We start from the raw sequence: 23,005 nt of genomic DNA, 5'->3' as shown, positions 1-23,005 counted from the left end.
GGGCCCGGGCGCGGCGGGCGCGGCGCGGAGCGGCCGGCGGTGCCCCGCGGATCCCGCTCCGCGCAGCCCCGTTCGAATCTGGCGGCGCGGGGGAAGTTCCGCGGGCGCGAGAGGTGCGCAGGCGCAAGATGGCCTCTGCCGGGCGCGGGGGGCGCGGAGCGGGGCGGCCCGCCCGCGGAGGGGCAGCCCGCGGGGGCCCGGCCGCGCCCGCGGCACCGGCGGCGCCCAGCGCCACGTTTCCCCGCCGGCCCGAGAAGCCGCGTTCCCGCCGGCGGAGGCGAAGCGGAGACAAACGCAGCAGAACCGCAACTCCCGGCTGGGCTCGCGGGGCGGGCAGCGGCCGCCCGCCCGGCGGCGGGGAGGCCCGCGGGCTCCTCACACCGCTGGGGCAGCGCCCGCCTCCGGCACCGCCACTCGCGGCCTTTCCGTGACTGCCGCGGTCTTGCCCGTCGCGGCCGCGGCTTCGCGTCGCTGAGCGGGGATGGAAATCCCTCTCCCTGCCCAACCCCGGCAGGAAAACCTCCTTTGCCGTGGGTGTTACGTGTCCTTCGTGCTCTACCCGTTACTGACGTTGATATTTTTTTCTTTTCCTTTAACCCACATCATCACTGTTAAATAAATACAAATATCCCATCCCCAAAGACGGCGAGACCGAGAATTGCCTGGTCCACACCGGGCTTTACAAGTGTTTCTGTTCTCCTGGCGGGACTCCTCTGTTTGTCGCGGGAAAAGCGAGTGAAAGAGCCAGAGTTGGAAAAAATCCTCGCTGCCAGAATCCTTGCCATTCTCGAGTTAATAAAACACAAATCAACCGTGGGTCGGAGCTCCCGGAACGGGGCAACGACATTGAGCTGCGGAAAGCGGAGATCCGCAGCCCTAGGGAGGTGAGGGTAAGTTCTTCTCCAGGCGTCCTCCGGGTAAGAGACGGGCACAAAAGATGAAAAATAAACTGTTTATAGTAAAATAAAGGAAATCCGTTTCAAGTACCCAGAGTAGGAGCAAGAACGTTAAAAATTAACAGCGGAAACAGGAAACACTTATCTGAGTAAACATTGTCTCAGAATTTCACCGTTTTAAAATTGGGAGGGCGCGAGGTGCTCGGCGGAGCCGCCGCAACCCTCCTCCCGCTGCGGTGCCTGCGGCGGGGGCCGCCGCCGACCGCCCGCTCCAGCGCCAGAAATCGGAGCCCGGCACGACGAGACAACCCGATCCTCGTCAGCCAGTTTGGTGGCAAAGATCGGAACTGCAGGAGTTCCTGCGTGGTGAGAAATGAACAGTCCAAAAGTGATGTTTGGAAGGCAGGAGCAGTGTGCCGCCGGGGCTGGAGAACCGGCGGTTCGGGGCCGCAGCGAAGAAAAGAGGCGCAGGGTTGGCGGAGGCGGAAGGAAGGAGAGTTCGCCCCGGTACCGGCCATGGGAAGACTTGCTTTGGGCGCTCTTTGAAAATCTCCAGCGACTCCTGGGGCAGCGGTGCGGCGGCGGAGGAGGCGGCGGTGGCCCGGCGGCCGCGGCCAGAGGACCAAAGGCATCGCCAGGTCGGGAAGCGCGGCCGCCACTGCCCCTGCCTCCGCCGTCGGGTTTCTGTGCCCCCCATCATTCAAAAATGGGGGAGCGTCGTTTTCTCATGGCGCTTCCTGGAGCTCCCCCGGTGCTGCCCGGGTCACCGGCGCCGCGTCGGTGCCGCCCGCCGATTCCCTCTCCTGCCCACGGGACGCTGCCGGTGTCGGAAATCTGTCGGCGGTACCCGCCCGCCAGCGTCGGTTCTCTGGAAGTCATGGGCGCAGGTTGTTGAGAGAAATGCTCAGTGCTGGGGTACAACCATCTCGGCTTAGCAAGCTCGTCATGCTCCTCTTTTTCTCCCGGCACATTTCTGCATTCCGTCTCCCCGTTTCTGTCCGTCTACTCCAAAAGCGTGTGGAGCTTTTCATGCTTCCTCTCTGTTGCTTTCCCCGGGGCTGGATCCCTATTCGTGCCGGACACAAAAGCGCTGCTTGGAGCTGCAGGCAGCTGAACCAGGGCGGAAAATTCGGTCGGACGAAGACAGAAAAACATCCTTTTCCAGCCGGCACAGACCACTCCTGCCTCTATCCTTGCCCAGATTGCTTGTTGAACAAGATCAGGAAAACGCTGTAGACTTCGCTTTTATCCCTCCATCTATATAAACGCAACGTTGGATAATGAAGATTCCTCTTACATGTACCGAGCGGAGATTCCTTTCAGGGAGAATTTAGGTACATGTGAAAGGAAAACCTGTCACCATGTATATGCAAAGGAAAATATTGTGAAACCGGGAAAGCTGACATAGCAGCTTCAGAAGTAGAACACCAAGATGGCTATCTTTGATCGTCCTCCCAGTTGTGCTTAGCAGTATATAAGCATCGCAGGGCCAGCAGCAAAACAAAAGTTTCACATGGCAGCACAAACATCCTCGGCGGCTTTTGCAGCTCGGCAAGAGAGCTACGAGAGCGTTTGTTCTTGTTCAGACAGGAGATGTCAAACTGGGAGAGGTCGAAAATACTGTAAGAGCTTAGTAAACCTCGAAGGGAAATATCCAACTCCTGTTTCACTGCCGAGTGCTTCACGGGCACTCCACAAAGACCGAGATTAGCTCCTTATTGATGCTAGAAGTAGTGATTAACTGCTATTTCGAGTAAAATTAAGCACATTTTGATCAGTGTGCCAACGTACAAACCTCTGCTGCAGGTTCAGTACTGGTTTTTGGGCGAAATAATTCAACCAGTACAGTGGGATTCACTCGTGTAGCTGAGGGAATCATGCCAAGATGGACATTCGGTCGCATTGGCAGATATATTTCTATTGAAACGTATTTAGTTCCACTAAGGCTTTAAAAGAAATCCGGGGTAGCACAGACAAAGCATTGCACTCGCCATCACAAAAATCAAGTTCTTCCCTTCCCAGACAGTGAAGTTTAACAGGGACTAGGTTTGAACAGAGAGGAGATAAAACCTGTGGCTGACTGGGATGTGAGGATGAACCATTTGCTTATTTTCAAGAGCAAATTAGGGTCAAATAAAGAACAGCAAATGTTTTCAAGACAGGCACCCAAAACAAATCACTACAGTTTCTAGGTGGTTTGTTTTTTTTTTTTTTTTTTCCTCCATTTGTTATTTTAGTGTTCTATACTGTACTGTTCACTAAAATATTTGGTACACCCAGAAATACTTCCCATGAGAACAAGATGTTTGTCCTTTAACACCACATTATAAACAGAGATAATTTGCTACTTTTCAATGAATTATCCCTTTTATTTATTCCTTTGATCGGCTATAAATGAAAGTTATTTGTGTATATAAAACTGAAGTTTTTACTGTTGATATTGAACTGTACATGTTTACTACAGGAAAAAAATATCAACTCTTGTTTAACAAGACATATACATCAATAAGCAATAACCTTGTGGAGGATTTGCAATCACCTGGTCTATAAAAACAAGCAGGACAAGTAACAGCAATTTATATGCAAAAGTAATGATTTAATGACTATAAGCAAGACAAAGCAATAAGAATTGTGCTTCTTTTGCAGACTGGAGACAATGAAATGTTTAACTACAATTTTTCCGTACAAACATGAAACAATATCCATATAGAATAAACACCCTCACAAATGTATAACTGATGGGTGATGAACACACACAAAGTTCGACCAAAGCAAAGCACAAACTGAAAAGTGTCCTGGGCTGTTCATATTTTACGGTGGAAAAGTTCCTCCTACTGAAAAAACCTCACCCATAGAAGCCTCTAATAAAATGCACCTACTTGCAGGCCATTAAGGAGAAGGCATTCTCCACAATTTATTGGAAATATTAAAGTACCAGTTAAATTTTAATGAAGTTAGTACTGTACCATATACATATATATTAAAACAAATTTAGACAAAATGCCTTCATCCAGCCACTTGCTGGTTCCTTAAAATTTATATCAAATAGTTTATGGCTTCTATAATGATTCCATGTGCTTTTAGAAACACAGTCCCACCACACCAAATAATAAAAAGGTAATCAAACAGGTCTAAAACTTCCATGTCCCTTGATTTATTTTTTTCACTGTATCACTTCAACATTCGGTAAAGTAAAAATATTCCACTTGGAAGAAAAAAAAAAAGACAAAGCAAGTAAAATCCTTTTAAGATTGCCAATTGCCTCCAGGTTATCGGAGACGTGAATGTGCTTCCCCAATACTGTAGCTCTCACACACAGCGTGTTTCTTGCAGTATGAGCAAAGCTCAAACAGGCGGCATCTGCAAGGGTCGAACCTGTTTAGAAATTTAACAACCATATCATGAGTGCATGAAACACAATATTTTCTTTATAGTATTTATAAATATATCATACAATACTGTTTCCTGTTATGTCATATACCAATATGGCATTGTACAATAAGCATAATGCCATCTGATTCTTACAAAAGCGAATCATTTAAACAAGTCAGTAAATAAAATGGTAATACCCGCTTTTAGGCATACAGATTGTAAAACTGAAGTTTTCTTTTAATCGGTTCTGCGCAGCAACAGAGAAGTAAAAGATGCAACATAAGAATCAAAATGGCTAATACGCAAAAATTGTTATTCACAGTGACATGGCTACATATATGCATTTTTCTATGCATATTCTTTCAATTTTGTTGGATTTCAAGATGAAAAAGCACTTGCTTTCTACAGGTTCACAAAACAGTATAAGAACAATAACAATCGAAGACAACGCAATGGAGGAGTTAGTCTGGATTAACAAACTACTTCCCAGGATTTGTATTGACTTCTGGAGACTCCTGGCTCCAGATGATGAGGACAGAAACAACTCCACATCATTCAGAACAGGTGAAGGTGTAACTTTCGTTTGTTTCCCAGTCCTCTGAAAAATTTACATTTCAATCTTGCGTTTCCAATAACGTCCATCCTGAATGTCACCTAGTCCGCCTTTTATAGCCAAGTTCAGTGTTACTACAAAAGAAAGCAATTTGGATGATAGTCACATGGATTAGCATCTATAAAGCTGTAATGGCATGGAGAGATCTATATAAAGGAGGGGCAAAGGTGGTAGCCTGGTTGGCACATCAACCAGATGAAGTGGCTGAGGAGCCATTTATTGATGTTTTCCGAGCTCTGTTGGTAAAGGAGGACTGGTGGTTACTGCTGGGGCTGCTGCTGGTGCCATTCATGGTGCTGGAGATGTGGGGGAACTGGGGGTGAGGAGACTGGACTGGTGTGCTGGGGCTGGGCAAACAGGAGGAGGTGGAGGGGATGCCTCCTGCTGGGCTGCTTGCCTTGTCGCTCCCAGAGTCACTTTCCAGCTCCCCACTATTATTCAAGCCTTCCCTCTGGTGACTGATCTTCATCCTCTTGCAAGTAGGTCGGACTCGGTATTTCAAGGGCAGAGGCCCATTCTGCAAAGCAAAAAGGAGACCCTGGTAAATGCCCTGTCCAGGCCACGACCTGCACCCTCCCGGGAGACACACTGGAAATACTCACCCGCCTCCAGGTATAGATGTAGGCAATATCCATTAGAGTGTAGTAGTCCTTCAGAGGTTCCTCTTCATACATCACATCGATCTGTTCAAGATATGAACCCTTGTATTAAGGAGCATCCAGGCACTTGCCCCTAGCACTTGACTGCTCTGAGGTAAAAGTAGCCCCACTGTCACACATATCACAAACACATCAAGGAGCAATTTCTTAATACTTTGGTATTTACAGCACTAAAAAATGACATCACCAAACTCTACAGACAGGTATTTTAAAAATAAACCAAATAATGTATGGCACACACCAGAAATACTTGACTGTTTCCACTTGCTGGGACTGGCTATAATGAGAAAATGAGTCCTACCAAAAACAACCCCCCAAAACCCCAAACAAACAAACAAATCACTCTTTCCCCATAGGTACCTGGAAAGTGTTAGGTATATCCATCTTACTCCGCAGGAACTTTCTTAGATGCATCACTGTCATTGCTGCTGGGCAGCGCAAGTATCTTTTGTCATTCACCTAGTGGCATAGCAAAGAAAATCAGTCTACTGAGAACCAGCAATTACTCCCACCAACATTATATTCTAGCATTTCATGTTGAAAAAAAAGTGCACCTTATTAAATTCTGAACTGTAATACAACAATGTCTGCGGTCCGAGAGGGCACATCAGAAATAAGCAGCAAATTACAGTTCTAGAGAAATTAATTTAAAATTGTACCTAAATTAATATATAAATATTTGTATTATATTTAATACCTTTTTAGGGTACATGTGCAACACATGTTACTTTTTAATAAATTACTAAATATTTTTCCCAAACTTGGACAAAAAATCAGGTGCTGCTTTAAAAATAATACTGTGGGTATTTTTAATTTTAAAAAGTTGCCCGCATATACAGCTTTATGACAATGTTTTACCTCTTCTGTACCTAGTGCCATGATAGGAGGTGTGCTTCCTTTATTCTAGACACACATACCTACATAGTTTTCTCAGCTACAGACCCGCCCCAAAGTTGTGTGTGTATGATATGTTTTCCCTGGAGTAAAGGAAAGTTCTCTACCTCTTCCTTTGATTTTTCTTTCTCCTTATTTCCTTTACGCTCCAGTCTGTGAGAAGAAATTACACAATTACAACAAATAATAAATACAGGAGCTATTAAATAGGTAAATATAAAATTTTGCCATTCCGGAACTTGCCTATTCTGGTCAAAGAATTCAATGGATAAGCTTATTATCTCATCGTCTGTTATAATTCTTTTGTCTTCATCAGCCACTTCTCCCCTGTCTTCATTAGAGCCATTGGCAGCTGCACAGAAATTTCCACAATAATTTACATTTTGAAATTCAAATCAGGAAGAACTGCAATTCTCAGAAACAAGAAAAAAAATCTTCACAGTAAGATAACGAATGAAAGCTACCTGACTGTTAAAACAGTAAACTTTTATTATGCTGACTTCTTAAAATTCTGTGACGGTAATACATCACTTGTAAGTTAAAAAGGAAACAGTAAAACATCTAGCTCAATGCCACACATATTAAAGTTGCTAACGAGAAGCTTTTACCATCAGCCGACGGATGAGCAGCATAAAAATCCCTTCTTCTTTTCATTTCATCTAGATGGAAAAGCATACATTTTTCTTTTAGTAGTTACTCTGTAACTCACGGTATTGATATAGGATAGCGGCTCTGGTTTTGTTTTTCTGCTCTTAATAAAATACCTGATTTAACTACTTACTTTTGAAAAGGCCTGGTACTAGCTTGTACACAATATCCTGGAGAGTTTTATCTGACCTGAAAAAAGAACAACCCCACAACATAAAATTAAGCAGATGAAGCAATATTTTAATCCAAATGGCAGCTCCTCACTTACAAACTTTCACAACAACGAGGCATCTTCTACAAAGTGGGAGGCCAGTCATAAAAAGTTAACTTACAGGACCTTGTAATCAAACTAACCCTGCTCTAAATACAACTCAAATCAAAACTCATCCATGTTACTACAACTGAAAAAGAAGTCTCTCAGACTGAAGGAAGGCCTTAAAAACTCCATGTCCTTCCTAGAAAGTACAGAGAGCAAAATGCAGTGCTGACAACAAAAGTTTCTGAAAGGCAAGTGATACCTTAAAGGCTTTTGCCTCTTAAGTTTGGAAAGTTGCAGCAGGAGTTTTCATGACTAAGAGCTGTGTTTGGAGTGATGCATGTCTTGGAGATAAGGAAAGTAAGAGGCAAGAACTATCTACTATCGGGGTGGTACAGGAGAATGAGGGAGAGGGAAGAGGCATCAATGACTGGTCTGTGCTAAAATAGGCCAACAAAAACATCTTAGAGGCATCTTCAGTTTCAATCAGTGAAGAAACTCCAAAGGGAGCACATACACACGAGGTAGCTTGTAAATTGACATGCCCTTTCAGATTTAAATTGCAGACTAAGAGATTACATTGACACCGACTACTGCTGGTCTCCCCATATAAAGCGAAAACGAGAGATGCAGTGTGCACTTCACAACTTTCTCCTACCTTATATTCAAAAGCGGTCGAGTTTTGTGAACTTGGACATCACAGATAGGACAATACTTGCTGGTCTCCAAGTAACGCACGATACAGGTCTTACAAACTGTAAGTCAAACACCACAGGCTTTTAGTGATGCTCCTAGGTGCCGCTCAGATATGCATAGATAAAGGTGTGAATTTCTAAACTATGCAAGCTAGAGCAAATCGTCCATTGTCAGCAACATGCTGCTTAAGCTAAACAACTACCCAAATAAGCTGCAATTACCATGAAAAGGAGACGCTTATAGCACATATATTATTACTTTAACAAAGACCGTAGGGCCGTCCTCAGAAAATCTGCACCGCGGCTGGAACACCTACTTCCCCTCCTGTCGTGGAGGAGGAGGGTATCGGTCCCGAGCCCCTTGGGGGGTTTGGATTTGGGAGGAATTTTTTTTTTCTTGTGTGTTCCCGGGATGCCGGGAAAGGAGGCAAGCGGCGGGGGAAAAACGCGGAGCGCCCGGTCGTACTTACAGGAGTGGAGGCACTCTATGATGGTTGTTGCATCAATGAAGTACCCGCCGCAGAGCACGCACATGAGATGGGGGTTTAGCTCGGTTATTTTGATTCTGGTTGTTCGGTGCATTTTGGCGTGGCGACGAGCGGCTCTGAAAGACACACACACACACACACACACACAGAGGACCGGTCAGCGGGGACAAGCGCGGCGGCGTCCCAGGTGCCGCGGTCCGGCGCATCCCCTTCCCCCGTGCATCGCATCGCATCCCCCGGCGCAGAGGAAGACCAAGCACGGAAGACGAAGGCGGCGGCGGCGCGGGGCCGGGTGGCGGGCGAGGGCCGGTCCCGAGGCCGGCGGGGCGTCCCCGCACCGCACCGCCCCGGGCCGGCCTGGGCGCAGCCCCGCGGAGGGGCGGTCGTTCCGCGGCACCCACCGCGCCGTTCCCCGGCGGGCACGGGCAATTCCCGCGGCGCGGCGGCACCGGCCGGCTCGGGCTGCGCGGGCGGCTCGGCGGCGATGCGGCGGGGAGCTCCGGGGGCGACACGGCGGGCACCGGGCTGCCGGCGAGCAGCACAAAGGGGAACCAGCGCCTCCCGGTGCGGCTGCCCTGGCATTTCCGGAGCGCGGGGAGGGGCGGCGGGGGGAGGGACGGAGGGGGGGGGACACACGCACCTCGGAGCGGGGCCGGGCACCGGGGCGGCGGGGCCGGCCCGCCGGGGGGGTCCGGGCGGCTGCCGCTGCGGCTCGGTGCCGATCCGGATCTGCTCCGCTCTCCGAGGGGGTTGCTATAGCAACTTACACTTACACTTGGCATCCTGCCACCGCTGGGAACACACGAGAGCCGGGCGGGGGGCGGCCGGGGGGGCGGGCCGGGCCGGGCCGGGCCGGGCCAGGGGGTGGGACGCGAGGCCCGGGGGCTGGCGGAGGGGGTGGAGGAGCCAAGGAACCCGCGGGGGTCTGGGAGCCCGGCCGCGAAGGAAGGGGCGGGGGGGCCGGGAGCGGCCCGGGCGGGGCCGGGTGGCACAGCCAGGACGGTGCCCGGGCGCGGTGCGGGGCAGCCCGGCCGGCGGGGGCGGCCCCGGGCTTTGGGGTCTCAGCCTGGCGGAGGCGAGTGCCAGAGGCTCCTCCCGAGCCTCGGCCATTTCGGATCCTCTCAGGGGCCTCTCTCCACGTCGACTCGGTGCGAGGAGCTGGTCTGAGATAGCTCCTCTCCCCCTCCGCTCCCTCCCTCCGGCGAGCAGAACCGCGCCGCGCTCCCGGGGACCGAGCCCCCTGCACCGCCAGGGAGGTGCCGAGCCCCAGCTCCCGCTCCCCGGCGCCGGCATCCCTCCTTCTCTGCTGTCCTCACTTTTCTCCTTCCTTCCTTTCTCTCACTCCCAACTATTTTTCTCTCTTTCTTTCCTTCTCCCACCTTTTGACGCTTGTTTGAAAATCATCCCGCGGACAAGGCAAGCGCGGTGCAAAGTTTTGCAAAAGGTGTAAAGAGATTTGCATCACCAGAGTAATGTGCTTGAACGGGAGAAAACAAGTCTCTGGATACATAAGTAACCCCCATTTTCAGCAATAAAGCACACCGAGAAGCGGGGAAAAGCCCAAGCCGACTTTAAACGGTACATTAGTGACCACATGCGAAGGAACCATGTGACCAGATCATTCCTAAAGCTAAATCAACACCTTGTCAACACAATGCAGAGACAAGAGTGAAAAACAAATGTCATTTTCATAGTCTGAAACCCATAAAACCTCATCGGATGCACTGGCACCAACGCTAGATGCACACGCACTGTTTAAAACGAGAGGGAATAACAGATAAAGGGAAAAGCACACACAGGGAAAAATCCCTGTCAGCCACGTCAATTGTAGAGTAAATTATTTTCTGTCAGCCACATCCTGAGAAATGTAATGTAACAACGTTTCTCCACTCCAAGCTATTGATTTCCCCAGGTCAGTGCTCCCAACACACCAGTTCCTGTCCTTGGTCCCCTCTCTTCCCGAGGCAGAGCTTGAGAGACACCTCTCACCGCAGCACGGTATGCTCAAGATGCGAGCAGCCACTCGCAAACGTCAATGTTAGGCAGCGGGAAAAAAAAAAAAAAAAGCCCTAAAAAAAAAACCCCAAAAAACCCCCCAAAAAACCCCCCAAAAAACAACAAAACAAAGTGGCAACACAGTAATGTTTCTAAAAGCTTTGAACGTCAGCCAAACTGACCAGGACAGAGGTACAATATTAGTCAAAAGTGTGCACAGCGCCAACGAGCGACCCTGACCAGGAAACTTCTCTTGTTGCTGCAGGAGAACCCTTGAGTGAACAGCAGATAAAACTCCCCAACATCAAACCATAGCCGGCCAGCACAAAGAAAAGCAAAGTTCCAGAAGTACCAAGCCAGACCAGGTCCCCAAAGCTGTTCCCAGCACCGTGTGGGAAAGCAAGACCCCCGCTGCATTGTACTGCCGTTTAAATGTCGCTTCCAGGGTCCCTGACCCTCCGCTTCTTCCTTTTAAACTGATACCGAGGTTTTGCTTTTCCCAGAAAAGGCAGAGACGGAGTTTCTGCACGCCTCTCTGAAGAACCCAGCACCCTGAAGCCGGCAGCTCTGGAGTCCCTTTAGGTACTTACACATGGACAGCTTTCACGGTTCTGTGTTTTATTTGTTCAAGTCACTACTTTATAATTCATAAATATCTAAACTAAAAAAAAAAAAACCCAAAAAACCCAAAAACAACAACAAAAAAAACCCCAGCAGTGACCGAGGTCACACAAGTCGGCTGACCGAGAATTCCTTCCCAGCTCTGACAGACTGGGACAAACCTTTCAAGACACTAACGCGTTTATTTCACACAGGCGAAGCCCCTTCCTAAATGGAGGGGGATTAAATTCAACCGTGAAACCTGTTTTGTCGAAGCAACCCCTAAATGCGGATTATTTATTGCTCAAAGTTAGCACATTTTCAACGTGCTATGAGCTATCTTGAAAATCAGTGATTTTCCCCAGCCGAGCTGAACTAGGCACTTCATTTCTCCCCAAAAGCCACCCGCACAGGCACACGCGTGACTGTGCCTGCGGGGATGTAACATGAACGCAGCACATTTTACTACATCAGCCTGAGTTTAATATCTTGGTACGAGGGAAGCCCTTTCAGATGTTTTTTCTGCTCCTGCTGATCGCACGGTGAATGCCAACACTTCACAGAAATACAAACAGCCTCTTAGCCAGGACAGTATATATTTACACATTGACACATGGAACAACTAAAAGTAAAATATATGTAGATAATACCTGCTACAAGTAAACACTGCCAGCCAACCGATTATACAGAGGCCTTAAACAAGTTATGTCAAAATGAAGAAAAACAGAAGTGCGTTCTCCTGCTAAGAATCAGCTACATTATTAAAAATCCATAAAGGCAATAAGGCTATCAAACCTTGCTCGACAGGTCTCTAACAGAAAATACATACATAAAAAAATAGAAGCATCGCTCGGGTAGGTTTGTGTACTTTGTACCCATCCCCTCTCGGAAAACTCTCATCAGGAATAAAGCAGCCTTCGTTCTACATCATCACCCATTATCAGCCAGAGCCACTTGTACTATCGAGCCTGTTATTACTCTTTCGCTTAAGAATGGCCGCATATGTTTTAAAGGAGAGGACAGTAGTTCTTTCAGAGGAGGCACACAAACCTCAAGTATCTCTGAGCAACTCGCTGCAGTGAGAAAAGACCTGAATACTGGCAACAGAGTGCAAAAAGGACCCCAGTCTCTTAAATTGCCTCCCTGGGACTAGGCGTAAGACACAATCTATCTAATTTAAAAAATACAGTAAAATGCTAATTTTGTAATATCTAAGCGATCAGGTAGGTCAAGACTTCGTGTCTCTGGCAGAGTGCAACACAAGTCTCTGTTTCCAGGACGGGCTGCACAGAATCACTCAAAGTAGTTTTACTGGACTGTACTGAACGTCCCTGGTCTTAGGGACAGTCCCATAACAGAAGCTGCTCTCACCACTACAGACTACGCAAAAAAAATTCTTTTAGCGACAAGCTTGCAAAAGGGCACACATGCCCAGGTTTTCTTCGACTGTCCTGGAGAGTGGAGGAGTGAAGCAAAAGTTTTTAGAGGCTAAAAAGTTACTGCCTCACTTTTATGGAAATGCGATTATTTCCTGCTTATTTTCACCTGATTATTTGCAAATGTTTACAGCAAACACACAGAAACATCCCTCTTTATATATTACCAAGGCCATTCAATTATAAAAGCATAACACCAGCAACTTCGAAGTGCTGCCCATAAGCAGCACGAGGAGCCCACTCGTGACATCTTTAAGATCTGACAAAGGATTTCATGTAAATTTACCCTTCCCGGGCTCAGGGTAAAAAAAAAATACCAACCAGAGAAAAGAAATTCACACACACCACCCCCCCTCCGCGTCCGGCAGAAACATCACCTTTGCTCCAAAGGCTCAGCAAACCGCCCGCCCCAGCTCCCCAAGATCGCATTAAAAGTGCTATCCTTACCCCCCAAAAAAGTTATTTCTCGGCATTGACCACCCCTTGCCTCTCCCAGTAGGCACAAACCCCTAAAGTTCAGCATTTAGAGCAGAAATGTAAGAGGAGACATTGGAAACAACTGGGAACCGCCATCTTACGACCCATCCAATTTCACAGAAGTACTTGTCCAACTTAAGTTAATAACATTTTCTGCTGGGTGCCCCGGCGCCTAACAACCCCCCCAGGAGGATCGCTACCCCCTACTGGCTCCGTCTCTATAAAATGGGCGCGTTATCTGACATTTTAACCCCCCCCAGACACATTTCTTTCGGGGAGGACTGAAATCACTTGACCCAGGCAGCTCCAGATTTCACGAACGTCCCTGTTTAATCAAAATCTGCCTTTAAACAAAGGACGCTCGGGCCGGGCTGGCAGCAGGGTCGGGAAATATAAATATTCTCCTCGGGGGCCATGTGCACAGAAAGGTTTTAGGGGGCATCTGGAGAAAGAAAGGAACTAAAATTTGCAAATGTGGGTGCGTAACGCGAGCGAGTGCACAGGCTGCTGCTGCTGCGTGTCTGTATGTGTGTGTGGCTAGAGCAGCCTGTCAGCGCTTTTCCCATACGGAGAGCTCGGGGGACACCTAGGCGCCCCTTTGCAGCCCCCAAACCGGCCGAAAACCGCCGCCGAGCCCCCTTCGCCCCCCGCCCCTGGTAAGGCGACACCTCGCTTCATACGTACCCGGAAAACGGAGCCGGTTGGTGATGATCGGAGCGGCCAAAAAAGACAATGAAAGTTAAAAGTCGTTCAGCAGAAAATGAATGTGAGCCAAGCGGCCATCTTGAAATGAACTGCAGACGCTGTCAATTGCAATAAGCTTATTGCCGCCGCCGCCGCTGCGCTCCGCTCATTTTAGTTACAGAACGCCCGGGTCTCCTCCGCTCCTCGCGGGCCCTTCTCGCTCGCTCCCTCGCTCTCTCGCTCCCTCCGAGTTGGCCGCCCGGGCGGCTTAGGCGCTGCGAGCGCACAGTCTCCCCGGTCCGGATGGGTCCTCTCTCCACCAGCCCATTGTCTCTCCCTCTGCCCCCCGCTCCGCCTCGCGGCCTCTCTCGCGTTCCTTCTTTTATTATTATTGTTATTATTACGAGTATTATTGTTGTTGTTATTTCATAGTTGGTGGCGGGGACCCGGGGAGGGAAGGAGGGCGGGCGGGCGGGCGGGCGGGAGGAGGGCGGAGGAGGGAAGAATGCAACGCTGAAGGCACACAGTGGAAACTGACACCGTCCCCAAAATGGCTCGGAGTTCGCCCGCCCCGCCAGCGTCACGTGGGGCGCCTCATTCCTTAAGGGCGGCCTGGGAATTAGCGGCGCTGCCGCCGGGGCCCGGCAGCCTCCCCGTGACCCAATCCCGCAACCCGGCCGCCTCCTCCCCCCTCCCTCCCTCCCTCCCCTCCCCCGCCCGCCACCCCCTCCCTTCCCTCCCTCCTCCTTTCCTCCCTCCCTCCCCTCCCCCCGGCCCTGCACGCGCTCGCCCGCGCGCTGCCGATGCCTCCTTTTCCTCCTTTTCCTCACCGCCCGCCCCGACCCCCGGCCCCGCTCCGCGGCTCCCGCCCGCCGCAGCCCCAGCGCCTCCCGCCCTCCTTCTCCGCGCTGCCTCCGCCCGCGGCGCGGCTCCCCTTCAGCCAGCGCGCTCCCCGCCCTCGCCCCGCGCCCTCCGCCCTGCCCGGCGCTGCCCTCTCCATCCTCCCCGCGCCGCAGCCCCACAGCCCGCACGCCCTCCGGCCCCACACGCCGCCCGTCACCCTGCCCGCGCAGCCCGCGCAGCCCGCGCTTCCCTCCGCGCACTTGTTGCGCGCTGCCACCCCCGGCCGCCTCGCACGCCCCGTCCCGCCGCGGCCGGACCCCCGCGGGGATCCGCGCCGCGGCCTCGCGCCTCCGCCGCCGCGTGCGCGCTGCCGCGCGCCCCGCCGCGCCCGCCCGCGGCCGCGCGGAACCGCCGGCGTCGAGGCGACGCGTCCCCTCGAGGGCCGCGCGGACGCTTTCCGCCCCGAGCGGCGGCGGGAGCGGCTGTCGCGGCGAGCCGCGGTGTCTCCGCATCCCGCGGGCGGGACGGGCAGCCCCGGAGCGGGAGGGCGAGAACCGGGGAAACCCTGGCGGTGCTCACCTCCGGCGAGGATAAGACGCCGCCCGCCGCTGAGAGGAAAAAGCCCTGCTCCGCTGCGAGGGACCGGCCGCCGCCGCGCATCCTCCGCGGGGCCGCTCTCCCTCGCTGGCAGGTGCGGCCGGACCGCGCCTCGGAACCCCTCCGCACCTGCGGGCGGCAGCGAGCGGCCCCGCGGAGACCAGCGGCGCCGGGCGCGGCCCAAGGCCAGCGGGAGATGCTGGCAGCAGCCGCGCCGTCGAGCCCGAGCCGCCGCCCGGCTCCGCTCCATTCCGCGGACTCTGCCGGCTTTCCGTGAGGCGCCCCGGCTCCACAAGATTAACCCGAGCCCTTTCTTGCCCCCCGCGCCGGGGTCCGACTTTTCCGCGTAGGAGAGATGTAAGATGGGCTGGAAATGACAAAGCGCGGCGGGCGATTTAGCAAACGCGCCGTAGCCGCGGCACGGGAGGAAGGCGCTTTTGCCTCACTGAGCCGATCTAACGTTTAGCATCTTACTTTTAGGTACAGCTAATTCATCCATAGAAATTGCACAACAGGCGCGAATAAACCTTTATTAGATCACAGAGAAAAATAAGCAGTGACAGTTATAAAAATATACAAAATAAGATAGAAGGAATACTTTGACACGACAGTTCAGCAAATATTTAACAGGAGTTAATAAAAAAAAATTACACGAGCAGGGGATACCCAGTGCAGAAGTAAAAAATTCACTTAATTCATATCCAAGGACTTAAAAAAAACCCAGTTTGCATCAAGAGATGAAAGACATTTGTCATTTAGGAGACACTTAGGAAAGAGAGTGCTTCAGCAGGCTGACACCTTCCTTCAATCACATCTGAGTCGCTCGTTCTAGACTTTTTGCAGCATCTTTTAGTTTTCCCACTAAGTCCTAAGAGATGAAATAGAGTCTTAGAATATGCATATTTTTTAAAGGTCAGCTAGAAGAACAGAATATTTTTTTTAAACAGAGACTCAAGCGAAAGCAGCACCTTGTAGTACAAAGAAGTGTTGCAACTGATGAACAATGCAAGCAAATAATTAAATAGCTCTGTATTTTACAATGTAGTCAGAAAAGTGGGAACTGAAGGAAAACATTTTTTAAAATGTATTTTCTCCTAAAATAGATCATTATTATTTACACATAGATTTTATTGGTATTGCCACAATGGCTAATGCTGACATTTGCTTCAGGCTTTGAAGTACTACATGGATTTCTAAAACACTGAAATTATTTTGAGTGCAATTTTGTACTAGGACCATTCTCTCGCCAAAGCACATCAGATCTCACTGTGCCAGCAAACCGACTAGAAACACTCATTACTGACAAAAGTCAGAGACACATTTAAAAAGAGGAGGTGTAATCCTTATGTTTTAATATCTTGCTTTTCCTCTCCCACCAAACCCTTTTCCCAGTCCTCCACAGTTTGGTCACTTACAAGCATTACAATACCTCTATTGTCCAGTTACACATTTAAATCGCTAAACAAAGATCAACGTTTGTTTCAGGACATTTCTTACATGTCATTAACACCACTGAAGAGCCTTCAGTTCCTTCTCTATTTTTAATCATGATACATTTAAATCACTGAACCAGCTTCTTTAATCATTTCTCTAAAGCACGGGAAATCAGAGTTTCAGAAAATGATGAGTTTCCTCCCACATGTACATATGGATTACAGTTATGAAAACAGACAAAATATTTATGCACATATGTAAAACACTCCCCACGCAACTAAATTCAGTTACTTTCCAACTTTATTTGAAAATACAGTAAAAATACACTTGGATAACTTTTATGGAAAATTCTCTTACCCTCCCAGTACTGGATTTTTTGTTCCAAGTAATAGTGTATATGATTTCATTTTGATTGGCAATTTGTTAAAAACGTGTACATCCACAACTGGGGCTAAGCACAGAAAGATGAAGGAAACAAGTACCTGTAATTGCTCCATTGTACAACTAAAACTAACATCTGGGTGTGATCCTGAATCACTGCTCTGAAGGGAAAAAAAAAAAAGCAAAGAAAGAGCAATGTATATTTTATTTTAAAAATATCTTGAAATTGCATTTTTTCCTTTGAGGGTGCTGGCAATACAGTACCTCTACGTTTAAGGTCACCAAATAGGAAGGCTGATAAGTTTTATGAAGTTGATTGTTCTAAATTAAAAACAAAGAACATATTAAAAAGCCAGGTCTCAAAATACTAAAGAAACACCTTGATCTATTAAAATTACCTTGATCTGATATTCCAAGCGCCAAGACACATCAGTTATATGGAGAGGAGATCTGCCTATGCTGAAAGACACAACAGTTACAAGTCTCCTATGCCAAAAGAAAAGGTCATTTTCTCAAGCTGTCCATCAATAAAGAACTTTTCATGATCTTGGTAATGCTTCTTGGGAAGTTCTAAAAGGTTATTTTAGAGTAGAACTCCAGATGAAGAAAAGTTTCAATAGCTCATTTCTAGAGTTAAAAATGCCCTTTATTTTTTAATGGAACAGCATTACTTAAATCGCCTAAAGTATGCAGAAGTGTTTTCCAGGACAGTTTCAAACTAACTGTAAGTGAAACCATGTCTCTGCTGAGTGATTGACCTACCTTCCCAATAGGATTTCCAATGCATCCTTGTTTTTCTGAAGCAAGAGAAAAAAAAAAAAATATTTACTAGGTTCAATAAATTCCTATGAAAGAAGAAAAACTGATATGTTCAAGTTGGTTTAAAAACCTGATATTCGGTGCAAAATTGTTCTATTCTCTCTTTATCCAGTTTGCAGTCTTCTAGGCACGTGCTACAGGGAAAAAGAATTTATTAGTTTTCTGTTAACTCAGCAGTACATTTCTAAGTAACACCTGCTAGAAAAATGGTGTAACTTCCAAGTTGAGTACCTTATGGCAGATATGTCAGCTTTCTGCTTCCCTGCCTCCAAAATACACGTTGCAGCTGCAGCATGGCAATGTTTTAATACTGTAGGGTCAATATCTTTCAAGTCTGGATCGTCTAAAATAAATGAATCACTGATGACACACTTATTTGCCAAACCCCAGCGCACGGTACCAAAAGCTGCTGCTCGCCCTTTGAACGCTATCTTTCCCACAAAAACGTCAAAATGAAACACATTTGGTGTTTCGGAGCGAAAGGACAGGGCAGGTAGGCAAGGTGTGAGGAGGCGGAGGAGAAGCTGAGGGGCTGAAGCACTGGCTGGGGCAAGCCGTACCAGGCGGGGCTGAGCGGCGCTGAGCGCCCCGCCGCCTCTACATCCCCTTCCCATTAACAAAAAAAAAAAAAAAAAAAAAAAAGAAAAAAAGGAAAAAAGGAAAGAAAAAGAAAGAAGGAAATCCTCAATTTCCTCTGCGAGCCCCGTCCGCGATCCTCAGCAGCCTCTCAATGGCGAAGAGCGGGACCGGAGCCACCGGCCGGGAGGGGCACCGGGACCGCCCGGCACCGGCAGCTCCCTCGGCCCGCGGAGGCGGCGGCGGAGTCATTAACACCGCGAAACTAACGGCACGGCCGCGCACCCTCGTGCCGGGGCTGCCGCAGGACGTGTCCACGCGCGGAAACCCCGGCGGGGTCGCAGCGAGGGAACATCGCCTCCTTAGCCCAGCCCGGCCCGCGGACACGAACGCGCGGGGTCCCCTCCCGACCCGCCCCCCTTATTCCGGGCAGGTCGGAGCTTCAAAGAAGCGGGCTCGCATTAGCGCTGACACCCCGCGCAGCGGCACCGCGGAGCGGCCGGCGGGCACGAGCCGCCCCGCGGGCGTGCGCGGGCAGCGCGGGCACGCGCGTACTTACGCGGGGGCGGGCGGAGCGGCGCGGCCCGCACCGCCGCCCCCACCGCGCCACGCCTTACCCAACCCGGCCTGCGGGTGATCCAGGAGGCTGCGGAAGGCGGCGCGGAGCAGCGCGGCGAACGGGCGGCGGGGGAAGCGGCGGGGGTCGCCCAGCAGCCGCCACCCGCCCTGCGCGTACGGCGACAGCTCCATTGTGGGCGCCGTGACCTTCGACACGCGCCCACGTGACGCGCGCGCAGCTGATCGCGGGCGCGGGGCGGGGCCGCGGGCGGGGCGGAGGCGCCGGAGCCGCTGCGCGGCCGCGGAGCGCGCGCGGGCCGCTGGCCCGCCGCGGGCCTCTCCACGCGTGTCCGGAGCGTCGCCCCTTGGGCTCGGAGTGGGAGGTGATGCTGTTTTCGTGGGAGATGCGCCGCAAGGGCGTGTTTCGGGGTGTAATTAGCTCTTAGCGAATGTTGAAAGTGCTCGTGTCTCATGAAAGCGCTTGTATCTCGATAGATGTCCAACGTGCGTGTGTTGGCATGAAGCTTTACAGCCCAAAAACGTGTTGCTGGCAATCTCAAATCCTCAGGAACAGAGCCTTATCCCTTCGTTATAGGGAGAACCATAGAACCATTGAGGTTGGAATGGGCGTTCGATATCATCAAGTCCAGCCCTCCATACCACCATACCCACCCAAGCATATCAGAGCGCCACAATCTACTCAGGTTTTTTGACATTTCCAGGGATGGTGACTCCATCACCTCCCTGGGGAGCCTGTTCCAATGCTTAGCCACTCTTCCAGTAAAGAATGTTATTTTGCTTCTGAAATGTCTAGGTGTATGATCAGATATTCCCTACCCCTCGCCATGGTTATAGATTTGCATAGCAAACCATGTTTTTTACCTGTGGTCATGGCCAGCTGAAATATGAACTTACTACTAAACTAATTTCTTTTTTCCTAAAGTAATTTTCTACCCAGGATTGCTATTATATTTTGGCAAAAGGTTTTGTACATTTTGACACAAAAATTAGTTAAAGATGCACCAAACCACCTTTGTAGTGATTTAGGAAAGGCGTACAACTGCTGTCTGAAAACATTTCCATGAAAATATAATAAATTCTTCATGAGGTATTAACCTCTTATGTTAGCATCTTATTCTTTAGGTATTGAAACAGTGCCATAATCCTCAAAAATACTAAAGTTTACTAAAGTAACTTAAAAGTAAACAATGAAATATTGTGTGGTTATATGTCAGCCAAGGACCAAATTAGTACTGATGTAATCAAAAAAGGTAAAGGCCTTAGTGTGTTACAGGAATCATTAATCACGATGTAGATGACCTTTGGAGTTCATGTACAGAAAATGTTTTAGATCTCATTTTTTTCTCTGTGTGTGTCTATTCTGAATGGAACATAACAGAACATTACTGTGTTACTTGGCATTCTTTATTGAACAAACAATCCTGCTGAACATTTCTTAAAGGGAAATACAGTGCTGAAGGCTACTCAGCCTAAAAAATATGAATAAAAGCTAAAGGCCTTTGCCAGATTAATTATTTTAAAATAATGGCTATACAATGTCAAAAAGAACAAAAAATGTAATTTCTTCTGAACTTTCATGGCAATTGAATGGTAGCTGCTTTAACCAAAAAGCTGTTTGGGATTTTGTATCCATCACTCTCACTAATTACAATTCTCCATCTAAACGCTTGGTCCAGCTTTGGAGGCCAGTTCCAGCTTTGTCCTAGTACAAATGGTAAGATTAGACTTTATCACATCTCACCACATCACATTTTTGTGTTTATTTGAATCATACTACATCTGAGATTATCCATCAACTTATTTTCTTTTTCATTTTTTTGGTAATTTAAATATTTTTGTGATATTAATTAATATTTTCTGCAAACCCAGTCAGTGCATCTATCTCCTTCGGTATGGATGTAGGCTATCAAAATATTCTGCCTGCAGTTTCCTGCCTCCTGTGGGTCACTGTGTTATAAAAACATGTTTGTATACCTAGGTCTTAATTGTGCCCAAATTGAGGCAAAGAGGAAAATCATACTGGCTGCAGGATCAGGCTCTCATTTCTAACTCCCATGTACCATATTAGGCCTCATGATATTGTGCAGAATGACCATGGAATGTTTTGGAATATGATCTGAAATACTATCTCTGGCCTGATACATAAAAATTAATACCACTGAATTGACAAACTGCAAGTTTCAGAGTCTGGCAGACAGAAGTCTCAATTTTATTTATTTTCATGCCAGAAACAAGAAAGTGGTGGTGACGGGCAGGTGGGCTGACAAAATAAGGCTTTCTCTTTTTTTTTGGAATGGTTGTCAAATATAGACGTGACGCATAAGAAAAGCCAGCATAAAATGGAGGAGAAGAAAAACCATAACATGGAGGAGAGGACAGAGTTCTGAGCAGTAGAGTTACAAAGGTAAAGAGACCAGGGTTTAAAAAGTAGGTTGTCACCTAAAATATATTAAAATGAACACACAGGGTATGATTGCACATTACAGCAATTTTCTTTTTCAACATCCCATTATCATTTATAGCATATTGAAATCTATAAATTAACATCTAGCTTTAAAGGCAAGACAACTGCTAAAGAGTCATTGTAAGATTATGTAGTACATGTAACTCTCATCACAATTTCATCACAAAATTTATATTATCAAGTTCTCTACCCTGTCTCTCAGCTTAAGCTTTGGTTTTTTTTCTTCCAAGAAAGTAATTAGATGGATTCAATGGGAAGACTGCTCTGAGATTTTACTAATTGTTTAGAGCACATACGCATTTTAAAGGACTGTTCATTAAAAAATCCTAGAGAAATCTAACCTTTATACTGAATGAAGAAATTATGAAAGAAATGCATAAATACTGAATAATAATTAATCAAGGAAACAGACTACTTCAGCCCATGCTGGATATTAATTTTTACAATTTGAGCTATGTTACTTAGAACGAAATAGTTCAACTGTTCAAAATGAAGGGAAATCATTAGCATCTCCAGAGGACTAATTAATAAAATTTAAACATTGGCATAGGTATTTCTGAAAAGTTTCAGATTAAAATCTTTTCATGTGTGTATTGCTCTTCATAGAGTTAACACCAGCTTTCTGCCAGATTATTACTGAATGCCAAGAATCTCTTCCACATATTAATGGAATGCCCCTTGAATTTTCTTTTAAATAAGTATCAAGCCTTCTTTATTATAAAATATATTTCTCTGAATAAAATATTTTCGGCAGATCAAAACAGTAAAACTAAATCAGTATTATCTACAAAAATTATTTCTTGCTGGATTAATATCTTTAGAGACAGTATGATATCCATATACCAGTAACTGACATGATCAGTTACTGGTATATGGATATAGAAATAAAGAGAGGAAAAAAGAGAGAAATAAAGAAAAGGAGTCTGCATATGCCAGAAAGTCCAGGAAAATTTCTCTCATAATGACAGGCACAAAAGTGCAGTATATTTATAAAATACTGCCCTGAACCAGGCAATTATGTGAATTATATTAAATAATGATTGTTGTAGACAGTCCTTATATCTGCTGAAAATGCAGTACTTGTCATATATTAAAAAGAAAATGTTTGCTTTCAGAAATTTTTGGTATGTATTAATTTCAATAAATGCATTGTTTGTCTAGACACAGGGACTATTCAATAAAACATGCTTTGCTTGCTTACAAATAGTTCTGATTAGCAGTTAAGGAACTTAGTTTTTTATTTAAATATGTGAAAGCACTTGATTTATTTTGGTAAGGTAAAACCTATAGTAGTTGAATACATTTTTTACCAGGTATTTAATATTTTTTTGGTCTATTTAATATGAAAACCATTTTTTCTACTAGGTAGTATTTTTGGAGTTAAATGAGATTAATTTATTAAAACAGAAGTAGGTCTCATCTATTTACATTTTGATTAGATTTATGCAACTTGCTTTTATATTATATTTGTCAAAACTTAAAGTCTTCTGATTTTCCCTTCAAACATGAAAAAAGCCAGATATTCCTAAGCTGTAGGGAAAACATGGAAAAAAATTTAGAGCTTTCACATTTTAATTTCAGTTTTAAGCTATTGCTATT

At 47.6% G+C, this 23,005-nt stretch overlaps 2 protein-coding genes across 4 annotated transcripts; both read right to left on the bottom strand.

Annotated features, from left to right (window-relative positions):
* Positions 1-3,236: 3,236 nt before the first annotated feature.
* Positions 3,237-14,181, bottom strand: BMI1 (BMI1 proto-oncogene, polycomb ring finger). Its single transcript, XM_021530380.2, has 10 exons — positions 13,714-14,181; positions 8,504-8,637; positions 7,997-8,093; positions 7,216-7,271; positions 7,043-7,093; positions 6,678-6,786; positions 6,542-6,587; positions 5,901-5,999; positions 5,484-5,564; positions 3,237-5,398 (listed from the first exon to the last, which is right to left on the bottom strand). The coding sequence occupies exons 2-10, from the start codon at positions 8,613-8,615 to the stop codon at positions 5,069-5,071; spliced, it is 981 nt and encodes a 326-aa protein (XP_021386055.1). The 5' UTR covers positions 8,616-8,637; positions 13,714-14,181; the 3' UTR covers positions 3,237-5,068.
* Positions 14,182-15,667: 1,486 nt separating this feature from the next.
* COMMD3 (COMM domain containing 3) lies at positions 15,668-19,133 on the bottom strand. 3 transcript variants are annotated; one of them, XM_021530381.3, is made up of 8 exons: positions 18,981-19,133; positions 18,019-18,130; positions 17,858-17,921; positions 17,731-17,765; positions 17,367-17,427; positions 17,233-17,289; positions 17,070-17,129; positions 15,668-16,021 (listed from the first exon to the last, which is right to left on the bottom strand). In XM_021530381.3, the coding sequence occupies exons 1-8, from the start codon at positions 19,111-19,113 to the stop codon at positions 15,962-15,964; spliced, it is 582 nt and encodes a 193-aa protein (XP_021386056.1). In that variant the 5' UTR covers positions 19,114-19,133; the 3' UTR covers positions 15,668-15,961. The 3 variants fall into 3 exon arrangements, with proteins under 3 accessions (XP_021386056.1, XP_077644593.1, XP_077644594.1); XM_077788467.1 differs by lacking the exon at positions 18,981-19,133 and having other exon boundaries at positions 18,019-18,434; XM_077788468.1 differs by lacking the exon at positions 15,668-16,021 and having other exon boundaries at positions 16,870-17,129.
* Between the last annotated feature and the right edge of the window lie 3,872 nt (positions 19,134-23,005).

Source organism: Lonchura striata, chromosome 1, assembly GCF_046129695.1.
Source record: "Lonchura striata isolate bLonStr1 chromosome 1, bLonStr1.mat, whole genome shotgun sequence".
Lineage (NCBI taxonomy): Eukaryota > Metazoa > Chordata > Aves > Passeriformes > Estrildidae > Lonchura > Lonchura striata.
The sequence above is the reverse complement of the archived record's forward strand: the minus strand, read 5'-3'. Positions and strand labels throughout refer to the sequence as shown.